General features: G+C 41.2%; 3 protein-coding genes across 5 annotated transcripts in view; 2 read left to right on the top strand and 1 right to left on the bottom strand.

Moving 5' to 3' along the window:
• mettl24 (methyltransferase like 24) overlaps nucleotides 1-3763 on the top strand; it is a 28035-nt gene extending 24272 nt beyond the window's left edge. Inside the window, exon 5 of the mRNA XM_058613102.1 lies at nucleotides 2741-3763. Within this exon, the coding sequence (XP_058469085.1) occupies nucleotides 2741-3058 (318 nt within the window). The 3' untranslated portion in view covers nucleotides 3059-3763. The remainder of the gene's footprint in view (nucleotides 1-2740) is intronic.
• Nucleotides 3764-3847: 84 nt separating this feature from the next.
• On the bottom strand, nucleotides 3848-17663 carry cdc40 (cell division cycle 40 homolog (S. cerevisiae)). Its single transcript, XM_058613099.1, has 15 exons — nucleotides 17444-17663; nucleotides 17080-17166; nucleotides 15686-15815; nucleotides 15497-15583; nucleotides 15257-15396; nucleotides 15029-15125; nucleotides 14577-14716; nucleotides 13897-13971; nucleotides 13703-13748; nucleotides 11634-11735; nucleotides 10015-10130; nucleotides 9051-9184; nucleotides 6619-6695; nucleotides 4820-4964; nucleotides 3848-4389 (listed from the first exon to the last, which is right to left on the bottom strand). The coding sequence occupies exons 1-15, from the start codon at nucleotides 17633-17635 to the stop codon at nucleotides 4212-4214; spliced, it is 1746 nt and encodes a 581-aa protein (XP_058469082.1). The 5' UTR covers nucleotides 17636-17663; the 3' UTR covers nucleotides 3848-4211.
• Nucleotides 17664-18468: 805 nt separating this feature from the next.
• The window catches only part of wasf1 (WASP family member 1), a 52612-nt gene continuing 44626 nt past the window's right edge, over nucleotides 18469-26454 (top strand). Inside the window, exon 1 of one of the 3 annotated variants that reach the window (XM_058612811.1) lies at nucleotides 18469-18754. The gene's annotated coding sequence lies outside the window, so the exon portion shown is untranslated. The remainder of the gene's footprint in view (nucleotides 18755-26454) is intronic. The other 2 variants (XM_058612808.1, XM_058612810.1) reach the window with 2 other exon arrangements.

Here is a 26454-nt window from a genome sequence, read left to right as displayed (position 1 = left end):
AGTAGCACGTCCAAATTAAAATGTGTCCCCATGAGCCGTGGTGACCTAATCCTGAGCTCGCTGTCCAGAAATTACCAAGTGTATTTTGTTCACTTACTGGTAGAATATATTTGTCCTTTAGGCATAATATTCTCACATTAGTTTGTCAGCAGTGGACAGGAAGTCCCGTTACGAGTAACATGTTTTATTCACAAGAGGCCGATCAACTCCAGTACAGGTCGGTGAATATGAATTGAAAGATTGTTGCTATACAATTGTATTACACTGTTCAGAATAAAAGACTATTATTCCAAAAACAAGGCAAATTCTGTTCATTAGTGAGCCCTTAAAGCTGAGTGTAGACTGTAGGTTTCCTGAACCGAGCTGTGAAGCTGCGATCTCAATATTCTGACACTCCTATACCATTAAAAACTGATGCGATCTGTTCAATAGAGCACTCTGCAAATGTTTTACTCTCTGAAAACTTAAAGCTGCCGTCAGTGGTTTTGTCTTCTTGGCTTAACTTTTAATGAGACGACACCCGTTACGTCACCTCGTTTGCACACTCCTCTTCTGCCACTTTATCCTCCACATTAGGGTCGTGGCGGGGCGCCGGTGCCAATCCCAGCTGACATAGGGCAAAAAGGCAGCGTGCACCCTCCATCACAGGGCCACATAGAGACAAACAACCCTCCACTCTCACACCTGCAGTCAATTTATAGTGTGCAATTTGCCTCGTCCCCCAAATTTGCATGTTTTTGGAATAGGAGGAAACCGGAAAATACCCACACAGGCAACCGTGACACCAACTGTGTGTACTAAATTTACACCAATCCCATTGCTTGTGGCTGATCTCTCACCTGTGGTGTTTTTCCCCCCCTGAAATGTGACATCACGGACGCTCCTGAATCTTCCATTTTGGTCTCTCTTTAGATCAAAAAAGCAGAGTTGAGGATAGTAAAATCAGAGGGAGGCGAGTGTGGGAGCAAAAATGGAGCTGATAGTTGTGTACATGAATCAAGAGTGCCAAAATCTTTTGGTACAGTGTTGTATTTTGCCCCAACATTAGTTTTGTTTGAGATGAAATGTCAAGGCAACACAAAAGGAAACTATTCTTCCAACATTGAGGATCACTAAGCACGGCTAACTGTGCTCAGCAGTGTAGCAACGTCGTCTCTCCAAATAATCGGACAGACTTTGCTGAAGCCAGACGGGAGTCCTGCCAGTTTCCTGCAGCGAGGCTTGATATTGTTGGATCTGTGGGACCACTGAGACAGAAAGGCAATTTATATCAAATTCACTGAAAAATTGAAGAGACCTTACACTGCCCAGACAAAATGAAGTTGTGTGAACAAAAAAAATGAAGATCCACGTACATTTGGCCCAGTATGACGCACATGTAGACGCGCTCTCTCCTGAGAGGGCGGTGAATGCATCACTTCCTAATGATGCCACATTATTTTCCATTAAAAGATTTCTGTCCAATTACCAAACATGTCTCTGCTTGTGGGAGTTTGGAGGCCCATGGGGAGGACAGAGGACAAAATTTGAACTTGTTCTCCACAGATAAGACTTTTTCTCTTTTTTTTTTGAGTTTCTGAGACTTGCTCTGTTGCACTAATGACACCTGGGAATTGAGCAACAGCAGCACCACCACCACCACGGGCATGAATTGGAGCAGAATTTCTTCTTAGTATCTGTGCTGAACTTGCTCCAGCTTACTTTATCAGCTAGACCCAAAGGCTGAAGATAACAGTTTGTTTCATCGCGTAGCTCAGTGGTTCCCAAAGACAGGGCATGCAGTGGCTAGTATTGTTGCCTCACAGCAAGATGGTTACCGGTTCGGATCCTGGTTCTTCCTGCGTGCACGTGGACTGTCTAAACTGACTGTAGGTGTGGATTTGAGACTGAACGGTTGTTCATCTATATATGGGTCCACAGATTTTCACTCTTTGTCAGCTGGGATTGGCTCCAGTGCTCTCTCCTCCCACAACCCTCATGTGGAGGATAAAGCGGTAGAAAAGGAACAGATGGATTCCCAAACACTGGGTCGGGACCTGTACATTGGTCGTGGGAGGTTTTATTTGGGGCGGCAAATAAATTTGTAGAAGTTTTGATTCATATATCATATCAATATCCTGGGAATGGCTGCTTTAACTATTCAAACTCAAAACACTTGTATAATAATTCATTTCAAAAGTTTGACACGTAATGAATTAATATTGTGAATTGGGTGAAGATAGTTTATAATATTTAAAAAGTGAGTCCCATTATAAAATGCTTGATTTTCCTGATAAAAGCCTATAATGTCACTCTCTCTTCAGGTTGTATGATAACTGATTTAGTCGCGACGTTATGAACTAGCTGAGAAAACATGGAATCAAAGCACTTCCTCCAACGAGCCCGGGGTCAGACAATGAGTGTCTTTAGCAATCCCGGCGACTCGAGACAAATTTCGAAGATCCCGAGGACGTGTGATAAATGATGGGCATGCATGAGTATCCTTAAATGAATTTGACCTCCGGGTGCGATTAACATTCATCTTATGAAACATTGGCTCTGAGCTCCAGTACAGCAAACCTTGTCAGACTGCTTTTCCGGCTCAATTTATCATTAAAACTGCTAAAGCAAGAACAAAGGCCAAGCTTCACTTGCTCATTCTCATCTATTTTGTTCAGTAATCATTACCTGAGCAAGAACAAGAGGGAAATAAAGGATGTATCATGATTTTTTTTTTTTTTTCCCTTCTTCCTTTCCATAGGTGGATGTACTGAAGGCAGATATGGAGAGTGCAGAGTGGAAGATTCTGGAAAACCTGGTTCTGGAGGGAGTTCTGGACTCGGTGGGTCAGATGCTGCTGGAGCTTCACCTGCACTGGGCCGGTTTCGAGGTGGGCGGCGATGACCCCTCCGTGGTGCGGTACTGGTTCAGTCTGCTCAGAGAGCTGGAGCGCGCCAACTTCCGTCTCTTCCACGTGCACAGCGACCAAGCCAAACCGCATCTCTTCCTGCATAAGAACATCCTCAATGCCAGCAGCTCTTACACGTTGAGCTGGGTGAACACACAGTGGAAGCCTTGAGGGGTGAGAAACCAAGATAGCCCAAAAAAAGTACTTGACTGGAATGGCCACTGTATGATGAAGACAAATTTGTTAATGTTCATTGAGGAAAAAAAGTATGTGGCTAGACTAGAATAGACTTTCTTTTATGGCTTGACCTTTTTGTAAAGCTAAAAACCCATTTGCCGATTTATCCTCCTCCTTCTGTGGCCTGTAATGACCTCACTCATAGAGAGAGTCAGAGTAATTGCCTCCAGAGGACCTTTCTGTGTTCTACCTCACAGTGGCTGTGTTGCTGGCTGCAGGTCAGCCTCTGAGTCACACTCACCCACATCACTGTGGTCCTATCTGGACTTCGCCAACAGCCTGATAGAAGATCTTTCCAGATTACACTATTCTACACACTATTCTACCTGCAAAATAGAACAGAACATGTCACAAAAAGGAAAAATGAAGGTTGGGGAGGTGAGAGCTGCTCTTTAAGTGAAATACGATGAATGGATATTTTTCTGAAGAGGAACTCCGTAAGAAGCCATTTGAAGGAGGATGAGTGACATCAATAAGAAATGTTTAACTCAAAAAACTGTTTTGTGCACAGTGCTTTACAGAAGAAAACAATTTCTCTCCATTCAAAGAAGCTTTTTTGTGTAATTGTCAGGCCTAATTATATATTTGTGTGTTTTGATCCTCCAATAACAGTGCTACACTATTGTCTAATAAAGCAAAGAAACAAAAAGAGGTGTCTCAATTTCGTCGTCACAAGTTTGCGCTGGATTATTGATGAAATGCTTCTTTCACTTCACAAGAATGTAAAATGCACAGAATGTTTATTTCCAAAAAGGGATGGTCAGAAAAAATGAAAACAAAAAAGACAAAGTTATTCCACAGTCAACACTGCCAATTAAAATGAAAACACTTCCATAAAAAAAAGAAAAGAAAAAAAGACAACTGCCAAAGTATCCCTCAAATGTGTCTCTTGCTGTAGAAACTATTTTTAAAAGTAAGCTTGCACTCATCTTTGTACAGATATTACATGAATTTTATATCTTGAGCTCTCAGGGTAGACTGACACCGCTACAATAAGACTGGATACCAGTCCTGTGGCTTCCACTTAACAAAAAAAAACTGGGGCAAACTAACTCTGGTCTCCTACATTCACAACCTTAAGCACTTTCTAATCCCAAAGTTTGATTTGTCCATCCCAGCCGCAGGTGATGACCTTAGAGGTTTCGTGTGGATGCCACAAGGCGCTGATGCAGACCTTGTCATGAGCCTTGATCCTGTGGTAAAGCTTTGTGGTCTTCCAGTCCCAAATATTCAGCTTTCCGTCTGCATCTCCTGAAACCACATAGCTGGTCGAAAGGAAGAGAGAGAGGGAAAAGATTATTGCTCTGCTAAAAATGACTTCTCGCTCCTTCTCACCTGCCAAAAGGTAGGAGTTGTGAAATTTTTGGTATTTGGTCTCGCCAGGATTTGCTGTGTTGCTATGGTTACTGGAAGGCAGTGGAGACACCTGTTCACAAACATGGGTGCATGTGGCTGAAAACGGGTTTTTACGTGCATTTGGCTAAATGTGTTGAAGTGACATCTCCTTGTAGAGTTTATAAAACAGATGATGTAAAAAGGCCGTTTCCCAGAGCTCAAGGTCAGACCAAATTCAAAGGAATTAAATGGTTCCATGACTCATTAAAAATGCAGCATATCATAATCAACTATTATAAACCGTTAATGGGCTTTCTCAGAGTGGAGCCTCAATCACAAAACGATTGCCCGTATCGTTACCTCATGTCGGGGGAGAAGTCCACTTGACAGGCATAGCCAGCAACCATGTGACCCTTGAAGATCTTCTTCTTGTTCAGTCTGAAGCGGTTCTGGGCTCCAAATATAAGAATCTGGTTGTCCATGGACTGACACGCAAGCCATTTACCTGGAGCAAGAGACAGACAAACAAATCAGTATCACAGTGCAATAAGTATCACGGAAAATAAATGTCTCCAAGCTTTAGGTTTTTGACCGGTTTGTGTAGTTTGTCAAATTAGTAACATTTTTAATGTGGTATCTTGATGCCGTTGATCACTTGTTAGTGTGTGCTAACCTCGCACTGTAACAGCTCAGACAACAGGACATCAAGACCACAATTCCAACAAAAGCCAAGAAAAAAAAGTGGAGATTTGAGTGCGACTGGGTGACACTCTGGTTTGGCAGAATTGCTGTGGAAAAAATGAAAAGTGTTTTTTCATCAATGACTGGTTCCTATCTATTTGATAAAGTGAGCCAGCACTTCAGTGTCAAAGCATTACATGACTCAGTGCACTTACCGAAAGAAAACATGACGGAAATTATTAATGTGGTATGAGAAAACGCACTAGTGCTACTTTATGCATGTTTGTTTGTGAGTGAGAGACAGAGACAGAGACAGACACAGACGCCGTCTTCTTACACCGTCATCTCAAACAAATAAGTAAAACACTCCAGCCCACACATGTACGATGAGGAATGATCTTCACTCTAATTACACCAGTGGACTCTGGTTGGCTGTGAATGTGGTCGTGGGGTGGGGCTGTGTGGGCATGGCGCCAGTTGGGCATTAGAGGAAATGCAATAGTTTGCCACTAAAAACACATTCATTAATCCCAAGCTGAGAAGAAACAAATCATGTTGGGATAAATATGAATGTTGCCCACAGGGAGGACGAGAATGAGAAAGGCACATAATAGGGAAACTCTAGGAAGAAAGAGAGAGGGGGAACAAATGAACGGTTTAGTTTGACAGTGTTTGTTGGATCCAACAGGGAATTCCTGATTTACACAAGTCGACATCTGTTACTTCTGTTGACGTGATGCTCACAAAACTTGGTTATTCGCTCCTGTTGTGTTTGTGGTTGCAAAGAAATGCCCATAGCACCAAACAGTAGACAAATAGCACCAAAATGAAGCAAAACCAACTGTCTAATTGGCAATTTTCTGAGCCCCTTTTCATTAAAATCGCCTTGACACTGGTTAACCTGTATCACCCGAATCACCAGGACTTGAATTGCACACATTTCCACAGGCTGGCCGACAGAAATCTGTCAACACAGCGACAGTGAACTTAAATCCCTGTGTTTACTCGCTTAAGTTGCTTTTATCCCCACTGCAGCACACTGACATGTCATTAATTGAAACTGCTGGCTGCTGTGTACTCTGCTGTTCACTCCCTCACAGCACTGCATTAAGACACGCTGGAGTGTTTGAACTGCGCTCTGTGGGGCATTTGTGGCAGCTGGCGCACCCGGAGCAAATAAACGACTGGACAGAATTGGTTATGTATGTACGCATGCGTGTGTGCGTGTGTGTGTGAATGAATGCATGTATCCCTGTCTTGATTGCCTAATTACACCCAATTCTGCTCCCGGTGAATGCCCGTGGACGTTTCCTGATCGTACCTCAAATTCGACTGAACTGAGCCTGCCATGTTTGTGTTCAGCTGAGCTACGGCCAGAAAATTCAATCTGGTAGTCTAGGCGTATGCTCTCCTGAGTCCTCTGTGCTGCCCGCCTGGCTGAGTGTCTGTGAGTGTTTTGCTGTGATTTAACTACTCACCATTGGGAGAGAGTGTCACAGCTGGCATAGAATGCATACTGGGCTCGGCAATGTACTTGAAGTCCACGGGGATGTCCCTGAAAAAGAGGCACAAAGCATCGTGAGGACCCTGGAAGACGGTTAACACACACTGGATGAGAAAAGGACGTGAAGGACGAAGACGTCAAATGAAAAACTTTCAAAAAGAAGGTGTGATTTTGTTGAACAGGCAGCTGCTTTCACATCTCAAAAAGGCTCGTTGCTGAGGAGGCAGTGGTGGAGGCAAGAAAATCCAGGTGGAATCAATCTTACAGCGATAGCACTAAACTCATCTTGTTATCTGCTTAAAGTGGAGCTACAGCTGTCTCTTTCTCTGAGAACTAAAATCTCCGGGACGCAACACCAAAAATGGACCTTTGAAGAACTGATAAATGAGAAATGTTGATAAAACACAGGGATTTAGTGTGCACACCACACACTCAGGCATTAAAGGGGCCTGTTTGTCTGTAAACTCCAGTCCCCTCTTCTAAGCCTCCAAAATAAACATCGTATATGTTTTGTTGCCTTGAGAACGTATTTAATATCTGCATTTAGGTTGACCTTTAGTAAAGCAATTAGGCTGAATGTCAGGAGTGATACAGTAGGAGTGGGCTACATCTTGAATACCTTTAACGCATGGTGACTTGTTCTACGTGGAACGCAATAAATCACGATACTGCTGTGTCAGGTACAAACTGTCACAGATATTTTTAAGCTGCTAATGAGCTGAGCACCAGCATGAGCCTTGCTTCTATGCTCATCAGACAAAAAAAGAAAAGAAATTTACATATACACACACCTGCTTATCTAGCCCACTGCCCTTAGAATGTGTTATAGGCACATTTAGACGCAAGATGTGCTTCAGTGTCTGATGAGAGGGGGTAGGGGGAGAGGGAGAGAGGGAGAGAGAGAGAGAGAGAGAGAGAGAGAGAGAGAGAGAGAGAGAGAGAGAGAGAGAGAGAGAGAGAGAGAGAGCAAAAGAGGTGAGGTGCTAAAGTGATTTCATTCCGAGTTTAGAAACGGTGCGTTCTACTCGGGCGGACAAACGTTGCGGGAACTAATCAAATCATCCTTCTGATGGGACTATATGCACTGTAGGGTTAACATATGTATAAATATATGTAAATATTTGGATTTAATGTGGACTAGTAATATTATTTATGTGCCATAATGTTCAGCCCAACTAAAATGGAAATGAAATATGTACTTAGTGAGGCAGCACAGTCAAAGTACATCAAATACGGTCTTTCTCTAACCATGTAGCATTTCCTCTGACCCCTGGCCCTATCTGCCAGTATCAGCTTCTATTGCGATATGAGACTGTTCTGGTCAATTTGGACTAATGCTGCTTTGTAACAGCTCTCAAGAGGAGGATCAGCTAAACGAAGGAGGAGGAGGGAGACAAGAGCCAAGAGCCAGGTGGTATCCGTGGGAGAAAGAGGGACAGTAAAGCCGCTCTTTAGACCAGCATACCATTCGCCCGCTCGCTCCCACGCTGCACTTAAAAAAAAATAAAAAAGACTGTGGGAGCCCAACTCTCCTACAGTAGACCCCGGGGAAATGTTTCTTTTACGCCACATATTTGTGGGCAAATTCTTTAACCCTGACTTACAGAATGTGTGGAAAAATATACAAATATACATTTTTCATATAACAAAATGGTGATGGGGGGGTTACACAAAATGTCCTCCTTCAAAGAATCCACAGGAAGCTTCTTTTATCAGCTGGTCTTTAAATATTTATATGTGTGAAATAAATAACAATAAATATGTATTTATCACCACAGTTTCTCCAAATACATAAGACATTTGTTTTCTGATAAAAACAAATGTATGGCTTATTTCTAAAGTATCTATGTCGAAAAAGAAACTGGAAGGACATTTTTAAAAAGGAGAATGTCATTAAATAAATGTTTGTCTTGACCTATATATATCTCATTCTACAGACTGGAGAGAAAATCTTTGTTTCTTATTGATCTGCACAGATATCACAAAGCAATCATTTTAAACATGTTTTTTTTTCAGATGAAAATGAAATGAATCACTCTGATATCGCAATCACAAATCCCGTCGAAAATAATCGCAATTAGAGACTTATTCAAAATCTTTCAGCCCTAGTTCAAGACCGTGACTTGACCACAAAACAGTGGGGAATACAGAATGCATATATACAGATACGGTAACAAAATGTCCTCTAAAACACAAAGAGTCAACAACCTGGCAATCACATATACAAATAAATAATTTGTTTTAATGACTTTGGCTGTGAATTTGACTAATTTTCCCTATGTTATACTTACAATGCAACCCAATGCAAGTCAGTATTGGGAAGCTTGTAATCATTGCAACAAACACAATAAAGCAGTACAGTCAAATTTAAAATACAGCATCAGTATTTAAGGAGCTTGTACTAACCATTCCCAAACTCGAAGACTCTTGTCATCTGACGTGCTGACAAACCGACGATTCTCATCCACGAAGGTGATGGTGTTGACGGCTCCCAGGTGGCGATCATACTCCTGAACTACCTCGCCCGTCCTGCTGTCCCACTGTCAGAGGGACAGAAGGTGGCAAAGGGAAATGGAAAAGACGGTGAGTAAGGTAAAAACTGTGAAAAGAAACCGAACATAAACTCAAATGATGGGCATGTGGGAGTGAATGGAAAATGACATGTGAAACACTAAGAAACATTAAAATGTAAAAAAACTAATCCAACCACATCAAATTGGCCTTCAGACAACAAACAGACAGGATTGATTTCAGTCCAAATTACGTTTTTTAAAAATGTAATTAAATGAATTGCTCTTTATTTAAAAACATTTTCTTTGGGCTGTTCAAAAAGCGGCAATCTGTACTCCGAACCTTGCACGCTGTGCCAGACATTTATAATAACGTATAATAACGTTTATGTTTATGGACATAAACGCCTAATTTCAACTAAAGCTGAACTGATGTTTGGGATCTCTAAAACACATCATTACAAAGGAAAGTAAGGTGGAAAGTAAATTTGTATTCCACTTAATACCTATTTTCTCTCTCAGGTTGTTACTGCTGCATAAATCCAAGCTTTTATGAGTTCACCATCCAATAATGGCTATTTTCTGAGTGCTAGAAATTGTCTAGCTGACAGTATTATATGGTAGTTATGGATTTCAACACTGTTTCACAGATTAAGCGTCTTCTCCACACTGATTAATCGCCTGGTCTACTCAATCAGCCTATGCACCATTGGAACAAATTTGACATGTGGAATTCATATGAATTTGGGCACATGGGAGCATAGACAAGCATTCGAATGTGCATGTTCAGCTAAGAAACACAAGAGGTGGGGAAAGGAGCCGCACTAAATCGTTCACAGTGCAGGACACAACATTGTTACCTGGACAATCTTCTTATCGGACATGCCGGCCACAAAAAGGCTCTGCTTGTCCTCGTCTGGGTTGAACTTCACACAATATGGTACCTTTCTGTTGGTGAAGCGGGAGATACATTGGCCTGTGGAGGAAAGAGAACTGAAAGTCAAAGCTCCACACATAATCCACAGAGGCCTTTCAGGAATAAAAAAAAAGAAAAAGAAGGTTGTTTAAGACGCAACAACAGCCTTGCAATTTTCAATGTTGTATGTTCTGTTCTTGCTGACAGTAGCAAGTGAGTCATTTTTGCTTTTGCCCATTCAGCAAAGTTGAAGCACTTTGGGGCAAATGCTTCCACCACTGTTAGAGCTGATCATGAAATCAAAATGGCAGCAAAAATCAAACGGCATTAAAGTTTGAAATAGAGGGGTTTTCACTAACACCATTTTTCTGTGGTGTAGACAAAAGAAAATCTGGAATAAGATGAAAATACTACCTCCTACACACAGTTACTTGTGTGTATGTGAACTGTAAGGGTCCCTGTTCTTGCTGGTGCTACACAAATGCAGTAAATAATTAACTGTTAACACAAGCACTTGGAACATATGGCTTCACATGGATCCTTTAATCAACAAGTCAGGGATTTGACTCTTGTCTGCCCTCTGCTGGAATGGCACTTTTGAGTTCAGAGGGTGGAAATAAAGATGAGAAAGCTGATGGGAAAGGTTAGCACCACTCTGAACAGGGACCATTGAAATTGCTAAGACACACACACACACAGGAAATCACTTATAACTTGGGTTCATTTTTAGATAAGCGCTTGTCTAAAGCCAGAAAACATTTTGGAAAAATTCAATACAATCATACAAACATGGATCACATGAAATCCCACGCTGAAATTGAGTCACAGATGCCGACTGCATTTTGAGTTTGTGTCAGACTGTGTTTTATATTATATAAGATGTTCTTACCTAGTCTGGTGTCATTCACTTCTATTACAACAGAAGATAGAATTTCAACAAACCTAACAATACATAGGAAAGTGAAATATAGGTTTGGGACTAACCTTATTTTGGTAGCAATCTACATATTATATAGTGTTAAATAATGGACAGTTTGAATTAATTTTAACTATAAAATGTATTTCTTCTCGGGGATACTATGAAACCAAATACAAACCTGTACACAAAATGTAAACAACATTAAAAATGCATGCAAGTTTTCAGCTTTCTACAAGCCTCAAAACTTTGTTCTACCTTGCAGGGACATTATTTTACCCATTTTGAACATATACTTATAAAATGTTCATATCTGACAGTGGCACAGTGCAACTTCAGAATAATAATTAAAAACAAATAATAATAATAATAAAAAAATGTAAGAGTCCCTTTTTAATAAAACAATATTGCAAACAAATTTCACATGAGACTGATTGCTACTTCTATTACAAAAATAAATCAAGATATTGAGTTTATTATCACTAAAGCTTGTAGACTCTTGACTGTCAAATGAAAGATCAGTATATTTAAGTATGAATTTTTATATAAAACATGCAGAGGAGAGGAGTTACTTTTGAAGCAGATCTGAACTGGAAGCTATGTGTACAGGTACAGAAGAACAAACTGTGGCTCAGTGAACATCTTACCTGTTTCAGAGTCCCACAGTTTCAGATAGCGGTCATAGGCAGCGCTGAGGAACTGGGTCCCGCTGTTGTTGAAGCAAATGTCTCGTACTGCTTTGCTGTGGCCTAAGACACGGAGTAAATGAACAAACAAATTAAATGATACACATATTTGGTTAAACATTCCAGTCTTGTTCCCAGTCTCCTTCTGCTTCCTCCCTTTATTTAACAATATATTTGAAGAAGGAAAGATGAATTGGGCTTTCGAAGGCGATAGGTGGAACCCTTAAAATTAACCTAAAGAGAAAAAGTTATGTTCATGTGTTCTTCATTTAAACTCCTTCTTATCCTCATCTATGCAACCTTTATGTCTTTCTTCCTTGTACAGCGAAGGTGATGTGAGGTCCCGAGGGGATCCATGCACACATATGCGTCCCTTATTAAAGCTGACAAACGGGGTTGTGCCGTTTCCACGGCAATAACAGGCCCCAGTGTGGCTAAGTGTCTACCTGTTCACAAGCTCTTACACTGCTTGCTGACAGACCAAAGACAATGCCGCTGAAGCTGCAGACAGCCTTGAGGTGTGTGTGTGTGTGTGTGTGTGTGTGTGTGTGTGTACACAGGAACACAAATACACAAACCTCTGAAAATATGGCACACAATTATACCCTTTATCTCAGCCTGCATCTGTTCATAAAAATACACAAAATGATGTGCATACTCATTCATACACGTCCCCCCGGCCTAAAGTTTTACCCGTGTTTTCCTATAATTTCGATGATTCTGACAAAATGCATTTCAAATTATGTTCAAACTCCTATTACGGTTTATTTAATTAAAAGATAATAAGCAGGAAGTTTCATGTCTATTGGGCATTAAAGTCTAAAATGAAAGTACAACGAGTTAAACGATGTTGTTAATCTAGGAAATGCTGATTGTGAACAGAGTGAGCGAGGCAACTGCATTTTTTTTTTTAAATTGTAACCACTACATCATAATGATCAGAAAAATGTGTTCAGTGTCTGAGTCACTGCTCCGAGTTTGTTCTCATTTCCTCCATTCAGAATCTCTCTTTCTCTCTCTCCTTATTGTGCAGTGGCAGTGTGAAGTCGCGGTTTCTTTCAGAGTTCAACGCTCGTTAGAAAATAAAGTGAATTTTACAGTAAAAAAGTCCCCAGTGTCTGCAGCTCACTGAGTTTGTGGAGAGTAGAGAGGAGCGAGGAGCAGCTGAACACAACATATCCAGATAGTATCCAGTCCCTGTGAACCACTTTTTGGTCCTAACCCACCATTTGAGAAAGACTGATCACTGACGAATGATAAAACAGCCTCTGTCACTTGGTTGCCCAATGGCGTTTGGTTTAATTGCTGCAATTGCAACATTGCCAAATCCTGGAGGGACTGAATAAGGCAGAACACAGGAAGATAAAGAAATTGTTGTACTCTTGTAAAAGACAAAATGTAGCAGACAACAGATCAAACTCAAAGCACATTAGCAACAACAAAGTGAAAACCGAGCATGTTTTCATCATTGTAACCATTCACTTCTAATGTTGCCAATATTTCTTTTTCAAATAACATCCATACCTCCATCTCTGCCACCTCTCCTACACACACCTTTACCAGACAGTGACTCCAGCCAGTTTATTCACTCTTAAATTGTGCTCTCTCTCTCTCCTCTTGTACACTAGGTTCTCTCTGTCCCTTGTGCTCTACCTTGCCTGTTCGTTTCCTTCTGCCCCTGGACTACTGAATTATGCATATTCTGTGAAGGAGCTGACAAGCACAACCATGGCTGCAAACAATCTCTATTCTGACAGCATGCTGTCTCTGAGAGTGACCTGCATGCATTAGCCTAACACCCCCCCCCCCACAAACCCAATCTAGTCAAGAAAAAAAAACTCCACACTTTCTGTCAACGGTCAGCAGGCATGTCATTATTTCTCACAGAGTTCTGAGTTTCAGTCTGTGACTGCTGTGTATTTGCCAAAAGGCAAGTTGCATTTTAAGACTTCGAGCATAGTTTGTGTTTCATGTTTGCTGATGATCAACACCGTTGCATGTCAAAATGTAACAGAACTCTGCTTACTCACCAATAAATGTCCGTACGCACCTCCTCTCATTGTACACCTCCCACAGCTGTGGAAAGAAGTAAATAAATGAACAAGTTAAAATAGACCAGCAACACCAAAAAGCCCAGACACTTGATCACGACGGCCAACCAAATCAACCTCATTTTGTACAGTTCAACGTGTCAGTTACTGTGATGGTTAGCTGAAGTATTTACCTTGATCTTACAATCCATGGAGGAGGAGAGCAGAAGATGACCAGAGCTAGGAAACAATCGGATTGCACTGACACCCTAGAAAACACATTGATTGGTTAACAAAAAATTATAGTCTCTATATTTTCCATCTCAATTCCCAGCACATAAAACACAGTGTATATTCATCATCTTGATATTGATCATTTGGACAGGGACCAGACTTGTGCTAATTAAGCAGTTTTAAGGGGCAATATCATTTGAGTCATAATGCAAACAGGGCAGCACAATTACAGAGACTCTTAAAGACTCTTGATATGGTTTCTCCAAACTCTGCCGATTCTGTGCAGCACAGTGCCGCCAATTATCTCAAAATCAGCACTTCCAAATGCTTATTAGCCTTTCATACTCTTTGTATCTTTCTTGGGAGTTACCCATCTAAATCATAAAGACAGTGTTTTGAATGAGACAGAATAATCTCCGATATTTCAAGAACATACTGTGCGTATGAGGCAGTGTCATTTTATTCAAAAGCGCCCTGGTTTTGGGTCTGCCTCTGAATTTTCTTTTGTATTTGTATGAAATGACTGAAATGTATTTTTTACCAACACTGCAGTAGTAGACCTTATCACAAGCAGCGCATTTGTAGTGAAAAGATTAGAAAAAGCAACATTCAAAGACAACCACAAAGATTCCCCACTGACCTTAGTGTGTCCAGACCAGACGTGAATCTGTTTTTTAGGCAGATAACACTTGTCTGGAATATTGTCAGAGCGCAGGTTGGTGCCCACGTCCTGTGGTGCATGAAGGTAAGACCTGCCCTGGTAATCATACATGTCTTTAACTGTGGGAAGAAGAGGAACAAGGCCTGTGAATAAATCCTGTGGCTTCATGATACCTTGTTTTAAAGCATCGTTTTTATAATCAGATTAACAAATCTGAATACAAAAACTAGGGAAAAAGAGTTGTTGTGCAAATATATATATAATCCAGCTAACTTTTGATATCATCAAAAGCACCACAGTAGCTGATTAACTGATTGCTGAGATGTTTTTTGCAACTGCTGTTTGCAATGCTCTGTGCATTCACTTTAGTTGTTCATCATGTCACTGAGTGCATAAACACTCAAATGTTAAAATGAGAGAGAACCCTATACCATGGAGAACGGTCTTCTCCTCTGCTGGAGCATCTTCTTCATTCCTTCCTTTCTTCTGTCTCTTGGCCAAGATTTCATCCAGCTCTTTCTTCTCTTCCTGTAAAGAAAAAATAACCGACCAGAGTTACACCTGAACACTTGTGTTCAAAGACTGAGTGAATTTTAACTTTAATCTTAAAAGCATTCTTCAACATTATTTTATAATAAATACAAAACCCCAAAAAATACCTCAGATGGTTTCGCCAGATCTTTCTCATCTGCATATTTAGCCCAGGGTCCAAGGAAGTTGTCAATCTCTTCCGCATCTCCACCTTTAACCTTTTTCCTTTTCTCTGATTTTTTATGTCCACTCTCAAACACAGTTAAACCTTCAGGGCACAGACAAAGGACATTAAAATGCATATAATAGGATTTACACATTCAGATGCAAACAAAACACTTAAAAAATGAATTACTGTTATTTATTACCTTTATTTTTCTCAGCCTCATCTACTGCACCGATGAAGCCAGTTGAGGATACCTGGTGTGTGTCGACAGAGGGATCTAACGCATAACCTTGAGTGGAGAGATTTATAAAAGGGTCATTAAAATTCAAATGGGGGTCCATTTATTGATTAATTCACCCACGCTGATGATAGAGGTCAGACATTGGCTTACCAAAGGTGGAGAAGGTCCTCCTTTGCTGTTCAAACATAAAGTCGTTGACGTGAGCAGGTTCTGCATAGCCAGACAACATGTTCCTGGGGGCAGCCATCTGCTGGGATTTATATGGGTTCATTGGCCCAAACTGTGAGAAAGTGATACAAGATATTATTAGAATGCTACATTTTATGCACCCTCACAAGGAACAACAGCAGGTATGCTCCTTTTCATTGATTCAAACTTAACGAGTCTGATTCAAAATACAATGAAAGTCACAACCCGATGAGAAGGTGGCTACTGCATAGACGAACTAAAGGAGATAATACAAATCTTACAGAATGCTACTCTAAGATAAACCCCAGTGAGAAGGGCAGAGAATGTAGGACCAGTGTACACCCAACACCCAACATTTAGATTAACCAAAACACTGCTAGCTGTGTCCACTGCTAGCTATGTCCACAAGAGGAACTTAAAATCACAGTTAGAGATTGGGCAGTGGGGCACGGGGGAAGAATCCATCATCAAACCCAAAGAAAGTAGCATCAGAATCTCTACTAGACAACTTGAACTTGGCACTGCCAGCTATCCCCACTGACAGCATCGCTGAGACCAATTTGGTGGCTAATCAACCAGACATAGTGGTTACTGATAAACGGCAAAAGAGGGCAGGGGTGAGGGATGTGGCAATCCCAAGCAACGGCACTATCAAGGAGAAGGAACATAAGAATATTGAAAAATACCAAGGGTTGAAAGAGAAATTAGAGAATATGTGGCGAGTAACAGCAACTGTGGTCCCAGTGGTGACAGGAGCACTAGGCGCTGTAATCCCTAAAATAGGGCTGCAACCATTATTCAACTTTTTTGATAATCAATTACTCTGTTTTATTCTGAATCATTAAAACAATCTTGCTGATTTTTCAGCTTCTTAAATCTGAATTTTCTGGTTTCTTTGAAATCATTGAAACTGAATAATTTCGATTTGTGGAGAAAACAGAACATTCAAAAACACCATAATTTCGGACATTTTACACACCAAACAAGTATTTGATTAATTGAGACAATAACCGTCAAATCAATCAATTATGAAAAATAATGGTTGGTTGCAACCGTACTGCTCCAACAGATTCCAGTAACAACAGCAGCTAAGATACTGCACATAAACTCTGGTAGAGGACCTGATCTTGGAAAATCCACTACACTGCCTGAGTGTGTATACATGTAGCATTCAAAAATGTCGCACCATCACACAGTTGAGATTTGGGTGTGATGACTTAGCAGCATGAGAAGTTCAGCAACTATAAGTTTATAGGTATCACACAGGTCATAAAAACTCACATATATCAGATTATATTTCGTATCCTAATTTTTTTAGTTATTATACATATTACTTGATCTTGGAGTTACATTACCTCGGGTGCAAACAGCGTCTCAAATGTGGGGTTGTGAGTGACTTCTTTCAGCGAAGGGTCCAGGTGTGTGCCTGTCTCGACAGACTCCTGCCATGAAGATGCACAAATCAGTAAATGCATGTTTAGTATTTGAAAGGAGAATCCACTTTGTTCTATCACGTTTAAATTAGAACTTATATACGAATTCGACAATGACACTAATTCCAAAGACTAAATCAGTCAAGCTTTACTATTAGCACTAACTAAATTAAATATAAATGCATTAATTATCTAACTGCCCAAAAGGACAGTGTATATTGTTTAAGAATTTAGCCACCATCGTTGTTTAATGTTAAGCTAACGATAGCTAGCTAGGTTAGCTTACCTTGACGGCAACTTCAGGGGCAGAATTGAGAACAGCCAACGACATCGACTGTCCAGACGGTAGTGGTTTGAGGTGGGCCATAGCGTCCGGGTCCATCGGATCCACATTATCGGAACTGGTATTAGATTCCGACTCATTTTCGGGATCGGAATCGGTGCCGTAAGAAACGAGGGAACTTATGGCGGCAGACATGTTTGATGTTGTGAATTCGACGGAAGCAGGAGGGCGGCACTTCCGCTATGGCAAGCAATAAAAAGTAAAACGGAAAACAAAAGCGTTACTTTCTAAAAGTAAGGTTACTTGAAGATTTTAACCAAAATGTATATTTTACACCACATTTATCCTCTTACTTTGGCTAGCTTATGATTCCAAAGCACTTTAAGTCCAGTAGTCGCATATAAACATTCATATTGTAACACAACAAATAAATAAATAAATATAACATCAGAATAAACATGGGATCACATTTAAGATCTGTATGTATTTAACTATGAAATGTTGAAATGAAATGAATTTATTTTACTAGGTTGAAAGGAAATTAAACTAGGTTGAAAACACATGACCTATGAAAGTATGGCAATATTATAAAAATCTGAATTATAAACATGCATCATAAAATTGCATTTAATCTTCAATGTGTCAATAGTTTAAAAAAAAACATGTCATAGCATAATGAAAGAAAACCTAAGATGTTCACAGTGAAACGTTTTTTTTGGTACAGTTGTTCATCACTAACAACACAGCACAGGAGGTCGACATAGTCTGTAATGAAGAATTCAATCGAATATTCCTCATTGTAATCAACAACACGAGACAACACGAAGTGACAGATTCAGACTATAAACCAACACAGAGAGCGTAAAAGTCCCACGAGGAACCCACGACCGCATATCAGTTGCACGGGATGCTTTCTCGCGCCCCAACAATAGAGTGGCTCGTACCATCACCGCGGATAATAACGGGGTAGTTCCTCTGCTATTGAACGCTGTTTCGCCTTTTATGCGTTGGACAGGCTATACGTGTCGCATATAGATGGACGTGAAGCTTTTTATTATCTTACTTAATTCATTCCCGTCTCAAATAGACCGACGTTTTTGCTGCATTCATCAGTATTTTATCGGAGAATCCCTTTGGCAAAAAGTCCCTACGTTGGTCTCCGCCGCCGCCTCTTCCAGCAGGAGTACATTTGATTCAAGGAACAGTACAATCATGGATCCGAGCCGGGGATTTAAAGCGCTGGATTCGGAGGCATGCCCTGCTGCTTAGTGAGGATGGAAAGGACATAACGGGGATTTTAAACAAACGTATAAGGTAAAAAAAATAAAATAATTATTAACATTCTTTACCGTGATAACTTACGTTTTCTACTCTAACCTGAAAATGTGACTTTTGCCTCAACGTTATTGCATATTTACCACAACACCAACAAACTGCCATAAAACACCGAGCCTCCATGTTGTGACCTTAGACTTAAACTGGAGCAGCAGCAGCAGCAGCAGCTTGACTATTAACGCTCCCGGTAATTCAACACTGCCTGGCCATTTATGACTACTGCCACATTAACCCGGGGCACAGGTGACAAAGGTGGCAATGTTGACACGATTTAGACTCTCGTGTGGCCCGGAATCAGCAACGTGCATGGTTATAAATGAGTAATTCAACGTGCAGATGTGTAACAGGACGGTTTGATGGGTGATGAACTGCAGCGCTCCACATCTGCATGAGGAGCTCCTGCAGCAGCAGCAGCAGCAGCAGCATCTTGACATAATTCAGGCATATCATACTGGTGAGAAACCGGAGTGCAAATATTTGCAATGCCCCACACAAATGAGCTGAAAGAAGGGGGGCAAACGCCACATATGTTAGTGCATTCAATTCCCCCGCGAGTTGTTGAGTTCTCTGTGTGCTACGGCACAATTTAGACGAACCGCTGACATCGGCAATACGTGATTTAATTCCCCCCACTAAGAATGCACCGACTCGCCTCAGATAGAGGAGGATTGGGGCTGGGGTCTATTTCAGTCAGCGTTGGTTTGCAGTCATGGGGGATGGTAATCCGTCAGCCCAGTGAAAATCATGCTTTACGAAATATGAAACCTTCTTTGTACTACTTCAATAGCAGCAACAAAAAAAGTGGGCACGAGAAGGAGCAGTGTCCTTTTAGTGGCTAGGATCACCTTTTTTTTCCCTTTTTTCTTTTTTTTTACAGTTGTTGACAGTTTAGAGATAGCCGTTTGCATGACATGGTGTCAGTCCCTGTGGTGCTGTGTGGTATATGACCATATTATTACGTTTTATGATCTACTCCATAAGGAAACATCAGAAAAAATGTGTGTTCAGCTCGCTGGTTGGTGATGGATGAATTACTGTAGGAAGCATCAGCTGCAGAGCCATTGAGGAAAAATGTAGAAATGCTGCCCCTGACAGTAGATTAGTGAGGTCAGTTTGATCATCTTCATGTAATGACAAGAGAAAGCACGTAAATCCATTTCTGGAACGCCACCCAAATCTAACCATTCCCTTCTTGGGCCATTTCCTACACCCTCAGAAAATGTCATCTTCATACATTCTTTTCTTTTCGGAGTTACACTGCTTACAGCCAAACAGATGGACAAACGGACAAACATGGCCAAAACGTAACCTTCTTGGCCAAGGTAATTATAGAAAAGTAGAGATGAGATTGGGCTAAGTAGAGTGTAGATCTAGTAGAAGCTACGTATGAAGTTTAAAGGAGCTTGCACATCTAGTATGTTAAGATTAAATCATTATTTTCCTCATTTCAGATTCTAAATACCACACTATTATCAATAAACAGTAAGTGGTGATTCTATGCCTCACAGCTCTGCATCGACAACGTCTACTGGACCCAATACAAGAAATAAGATTGCGAATTTTAATTTTAATCAAGGTCATTTTGATGCATAGGAATAACCAGACAACTCTCTTGTCTTAGCGGAATGATTTACGTGCAACGTAAAGAGTTCTGCACGTGAAAACAGCCCAGGCTCCGTGGACAAAATAGACTGAGACCTCTTGCAGCTGTTAAAATGATCAGTGTGCAGCAGTGGCATCCAAGTCGTCACGTGACGGAATGGAAGCTATAGGTAGATTTCACAACATCTCAGAGGTATCATGCACATACAGTACAGTGTTGTCGAACGCCAGTCAAAAAAAAGATGGCTTCAAGATGTTTTTTCTGTCTTTGTCTCTTCCCAAAAATGGCATTTCAACAAAGTAAACGTCAGACATTTGCTCAGTTTTGAGAGGATGTGTGCATGAGGTAATACATGTATGCTTAGGCTCCCAGGCCTCGTTGCTGTTGAGCTTACAGAAAGCTCTTTTGCAAGTGTACTTACTGACATGGTGCATGTTTTTGAGCTTGCAGGAATACAGTTGTAAAATGAGAAAAGTTAGGAAGGAAGGATCGAATGATTGCTCTGTTCTGGCCTCACCTTTAGGTGTATTCCCAGAATATAACCAAACACTTTGCCCTGGTTTTATGTGATGCTGGTTGTGAGGGATGACATTCCTACACAGATTTCAGTTCTCATTTTTCCATGTGTTTTAGAAGCCCTCGCCGTGAAAGAAGAGCTTTGGCATGCCTCCTGTGGGGGCTTTTGGACCTCTCGTGTTTGTTGACATTGCTCTGATCCTCTGCCAGTCCCTGGGTTTCTCATGCTCGCAAGAAGAATATCTCTCTTTCTTTAGCCTTCTCCACAGAGGTGGAACCGGGTGATAGCAGCGAACACAGAATAACCAATCTCTCACGGATGAATGTGTCACGAGAGCACGAGTAAGAAAGATGAGCGTTACATGAGTGGTGACTCTCAACGTGAGGAGGAGGTGGCAAGAAGGTGGGTCAGGGATTCTGGTAAAAAGCAGAGAGCGAAGATTTATGTGTGCGCAATGTGCAACACCCCTTAACGTGCCATTTATTGGAGCCACAGACAGACCTCCTATCTCCCAGCTGTTAGGACGCTCCAGAGACTGCAACACACAGAAGCTATTGTTCTTCCTCTTGGCCAGACCCAGTGCTCTATAATACTGCTTCTGTCCGTGATCTGAGCTGCCCTGACAGAGGCGCACCAGGGCTTAGTTACTCCGTTTGACTAGTGTTCCTTGTGTCTTACTGCCACTGCCTCCACCTCCCACTTCTCCCTCTTTGTCCGTGTAACTGTCCGTCCTTGTGTTGACATGTCGCTCTCTTTGACAGTGTTGACAGTGACTGTCTCTCTGTGTTTCTTTCTGCTTATTAAAAACTCACTTGCCCAGGTTGAGATACTGTCCTGGTTCACCGTGCTCTACTACTTCTCTACAACTTTGTGGATAGGAGTTGTTATAATGTGCTTTAACCTTGTTTTTTTTTCTTGCTCTGCAATAAAGTAGAGCAAGCTTTCTGGAATCAAGATAAAAATGCCTTGTATACATGTATAGCCATGTAAATACCATGTTCAGAGATAAAAGCAAAGCAATTTAAGTGGAGTTTTTACTTGACAAATTAACATTTGCCATCTCATATGTGCAACACCCGTGACACAGTTATGTGTTGCTTTGTAGTGGTTGTTTTTTCTCAGTCTTCTTGTAGTGCTCCTCCATTTCTTTGTCTCCTGTGCCATTCTGGGTCTTTCCTATCATCCTCTCACTTTCACTCAGGGGAGCAGAGGGTGTTGTCTGGGTCTCTCGATGAGTTCACAGGATATCTCTGAAATAGACTTGTCTGAGTGTGTCACTGCCAATGCAAACACAGCCAAAAAGCAAGTGTGCCTGAGCGCCGAGCTCCCTTTACTCTACTGTCGGAGCTGAGTTTTTTTGCTCAGTTTTGTCCGCTGTGCTTCTCCGTCTTCTTATTAATGTGGGGTTTTTTCTTTTTTCTTCTTGAGATGAAACCACTCTTCTGCCAACATTTCAGAGAACCAGCTGCCATGTACGTTCTGTCACTTCAGGCTCTAATGAGCCGGGGAAGAGATTTGTCATCATAAACATTGGTATTTCATACGTGCCAGTTGCGGCTTTGCAAATGCACAGGGGTATGTTCACGCTTTCCCGGGGTTTAAATGTATGTGGTGAGATTGTGCGGAAATGTAGCGCTGCAATAATCACACGATGCCAAACGAAATAAAAAGACGGGATGCTATATTGGTAAATTCACAGCATATTGACCGGAAAGTGATCTGGCTCATATTCTTAGCTGATAATGGACATCTGCAGACGCTTACATGTCGTCATGGGTACATTTAGTAAACATCGTCTTTTAGCTTCTTCATAAACTTCAAAAACCTGGAGCCAAAGTACTGAAAGTGGATTTGTGTGTATTCATAAATAATGTTTATGCTTCAGGTATTCTTTGTGTTTGGGTTATCTTAGCCAAACCGTTACAATGTGATGCACAGTAGCTATCCTTAAAGGTCACTGTGTGTATTTCGGCTCTGTGCATAATCGCTTCCGTGTAGTCTCCGCAGCCGCATTCAGAGTGTGTTGGCATTCTATTAGACTTGAATATGCAAAGTTAAGCAAAACTCCACCACGATGGCTAACACAGCATGTTGTATTTGCCCTCTTTTAGTTTTCCGCTCTCTTTTTGAACATCAGTGTGCCGTGATGGGTGATTATTGAGCTGGCCCTGGTCGTCATGGTGATTTGCGATGACTGATGGAAGCGGGAGAAATGGGAGGCGAGGCACGTTCATCCCGAACGCGGCTTGAATCCCGCTTGTCAGGACTCAGACGCTAGCATTCAATTACAGACACAGTGAATTTTCATTAGGGTTTTCATCGGCACCCATTTCTCTTCTCCGAAAAGCCGTACGAAGAATACCAAGGAAGAGGTGAAGTGTTTCAGATAAGAATGAAGTAGAAAGTAAAAGATGCAATAGGCCTTTGTTTATAATTGAAATCTAGTCTTGTTGCGGTGAACGACCACATTCAATCTTCTTGTTTGTCTACCGTACACTAGTAATGTCTACAAAAATAACCTCTCAAATGTCCAAGAGCATGGCTTATGTTACCAAGGGGGGCCGAGGGAAACAGTAGAAAGTGTTATGAAAACAGAGCGAGACCAACAGGGGAAGTACCCTCTCAGCTTCCTAGTGTGTTTGTCCACAGTTTCACAGCAGGGGTTCCTGTGCACACAGGACAACTGCTGCTCTCTATTTGGAGCCAATATTTGGCTGTTCATTTACAGCTCACAGCAAGGATCCAGCTCTGCTTTGGATTTCCATGAGGCCTGAACACAAGGCTTGTTTGATTTTGGGCTGGACTGAAGCCCAGCGGGGACTGCGAGTATACACGTTTCCTCTATCTTAGATGGTGAGATCGGAAGTGGAGGCAAGGCCTCCTTCCTTTCGCCTTTGATGATGAGCAGGAACGGTCAGATTTACTTAGAGAGCCTGCAACGTGATAAAAATTCTCACTTCTGACTCAGGCACCCCGCAGACAAATGTGTTGCCAACCACGTTACCAAAATTTGAATGATTTAAAAAATGTGTTCAAAAAATGAGGTTTCATATCATGTACAATTCAGCAACATTTTCTGCACTAAGAGTGTGGAGGACCTGAACACTAATGCTCGCTTTAGTGGATCTTCTCAGCCACTATTTTCTAACTAGGGATGTAACGATTACCGGTATGACGATAAACCGCGGTAAAATTCCCGACGGTTATCATACCGTTTCAAATTTTAATTATCGTTAAAACCGTGATTGATTACCGCAACTGATTACCGAAAAACTCACAGTGATACTGCTCATTTCCTGGAGAAGCAGCAGCACCTGAACGGCACTCGCTCAAGCGGGCGCGCATGCGCAGTTTGCACTGTCTGTCCAGCGACAACACGGCTGAAGCCACCTGCGCTCCAGAGATTACCCCCCGTAAGATCAGAAATCTGGGCATATTTTGTATTTTTAAAGGATGTTGAGAGTAAAATAATTGAAGACAATCAATGCTTGTGCAGAAAATGCAAAAAAAAAATCTCCGCGAACTTCGCGGCGCGAAGCCACTTCCAATATGATGAGCCATCTCCGTGACCACCACACACAACTTTTCAGCGGGTAAGTCAACAAAAACGGGATTTCGGAATAGTGGGAAACGTCATGGTTTGTCTCGCGAAAGCGAGTAGTGTGCAGACGACAGGTACCGTAGCAGACCAAAATGTGTTTGTTTCTGTGTTTTTTTATTTTATTTTTATGCTGTGTACGACCGCTGCTACTTAATTATTATCCGACACAGAGTGAGGACCTGTGTGTGTGTGTGTGTGTCAGTCAGTCAGATGATAATTATTATTATTAATAATAATAATAATAATAATAATAATAATAATAATGATAATAATAATCATATAATATAAAATATCTTTTTTTAAATAAAACTTGGTTAAAAGATTTCAGTGTGTGTGTGTTCAGTACTTTTGGAACATTTTGAACACATCTAACAATACCGTGATAATATTGATAACCGTGATAATTTTGGTCACGATAACCGTGATATGAAATTTTCATATCGTTACATCTCTATTTCTAACATATATATATAAAGTGAGAAGAGTGAAATCTCTGTATTTGCTTTACAGGGACTTAAATTCCTTTCCCAAGAACACCTGCTCTAAATAGTCTTTATATTTCACCTGTGTTTGCTTATCTTACTGCAGTGCTGTGAGTTCACTGGGGTTCAAAGACAAATAATTGCCGCCCAGATGAGGTCAGATGGAGGTAGAGTTGTTCCGATTCCGATACCGGTATCGGAAATGCCTCCGATACTGCCGAAAATGTGGGTATCGGTATCGGCGAGTACTGGAGTCCATGCACCGATCCGATACCACGTTATTTAATAGAGCTCCGTTAGCTCTGACGCAGTTCTTCTTCGCCGCTCTTGAAACAGTTGCGCTGTGCTGTTTTAGAGGCGTGAAGAAGAACGGATCACCCGACACCTGTAGACAAGGAGCTAACGTTAGCTCATCATGTCGGCGGTTTGGCAGTATTTACCAGTTAGCTCCGTTAGCGTTGTTAGCTGCGCTAGCTCCGTTAGCGCGTCTAACGTCAAACTGGAGCGGCCCGTTTATTAAACGAAAAGAGCAGCGCTACAACTAACCAGCGTACCTGTGTCCTGCGTATGTGTGCCTCTGTTTTTAAAGTTTAGCGTTACTTCAGAGACTCATTTTAACAATCTGGAGTCGAGTAAAAATGATGTCACGCGCGTCCTTTCCCGGTCAGTCGTCATGGAAACATGAAGCTCTGCCAGTGCTGCGGTGTTTGGACCAGAGTGAAAACAAACGTACAAGCTGAAAAACGAAATAACATATCACTGGTAAAAATAAATGATGTCCATTTGCTGTATTCGTTCATGTTTTACAGAGGGTTTAACCTGAGCCAAACCTTACCACCAATGATTTATTTATATATGTATATATATATATATATATATATGGTCATGTCAGTTAGATCACTCATCATCACACATCATCTTAGTGTAGTTTAAACAATACACATAACCAAAAGGGAAAGCCGGAGAAGCAAAAGCTTATCTAGTCCCGTCCCCATTACCCACAGAATACATATTTTCATCATACAATACATCATTTTTCTTTTTCTTATGACATTTTGACAAAAACATGTTTCAGCATCAGGTAGCACTCAGAGATGCAGTCTAGCTCTAGACAGTCAATCAGACTCCATGTATGTCAGCTGTTGTTTGGTTACATTTGCTTTCACTGCCGTATCCTCACGGTGTCTACAGATTTCTGTCTCTGACCTTTGTCATACTTTCCTCCTGGGTCATTCTGTATCGATTAATGGTCATCTCTACATACTTCTTTTTAAATACACTCCGTTTTGCTGATTTTTTCATCTCCTCATCCAGATTATTCCACTGTCTGACACCCGTGACTGATACGGTAAAGGATTTGGTGATGATAATCATATCACAGTCATGCAGGCGTAGTATGATATATATTTATATTTATTTATATATATATATATATATATATAACACACTGGTATCGGTATCGGTACTCGGTATCGG

Source organism: Solea solea, chromosome 17 (genome assembly GCF_958295425.1).
Source record: "Solea solea chromosome 17, fSolSol10.1, whole genome shotgun sequence".
In the NCBI taxonomy this organism is placed as follows: Eukaryota; Metazoa; Chordata; class Actinopteri; order Pleuronectiformes; family Soleidae; genus Solea; species Solea solea.
Note: the sequence above shows the minus strand (reverse complement) of the source record. Positions and strands in the feature narration are given on the sequence as shown.

Bases quoted from the DNA above. Each gene is read 5' to 3' on its own strand.
- cdc40 (XM_058613099.1), bottom strand. From the start codon at position 17,635: ATGTCTGCCGCCATAAGTTCCCTCGTTTCTTACGGCACCGATTCCGAT. The intron at 13,972-14,576 runs GTCAGTGGGGAA...TGTGTTTTCTAG, and splicing joins TCTGGTCTGGACACACTAAG to GGTGTCAGTGCAATCCGATT. The intron at 9,185-10,014 runs GTAACAATGTTG...TCCCTCTGACAG, and splicing joins CCGATAAGAAGATTGTCCAG to TGGGACAGCAGGACGGGCGA.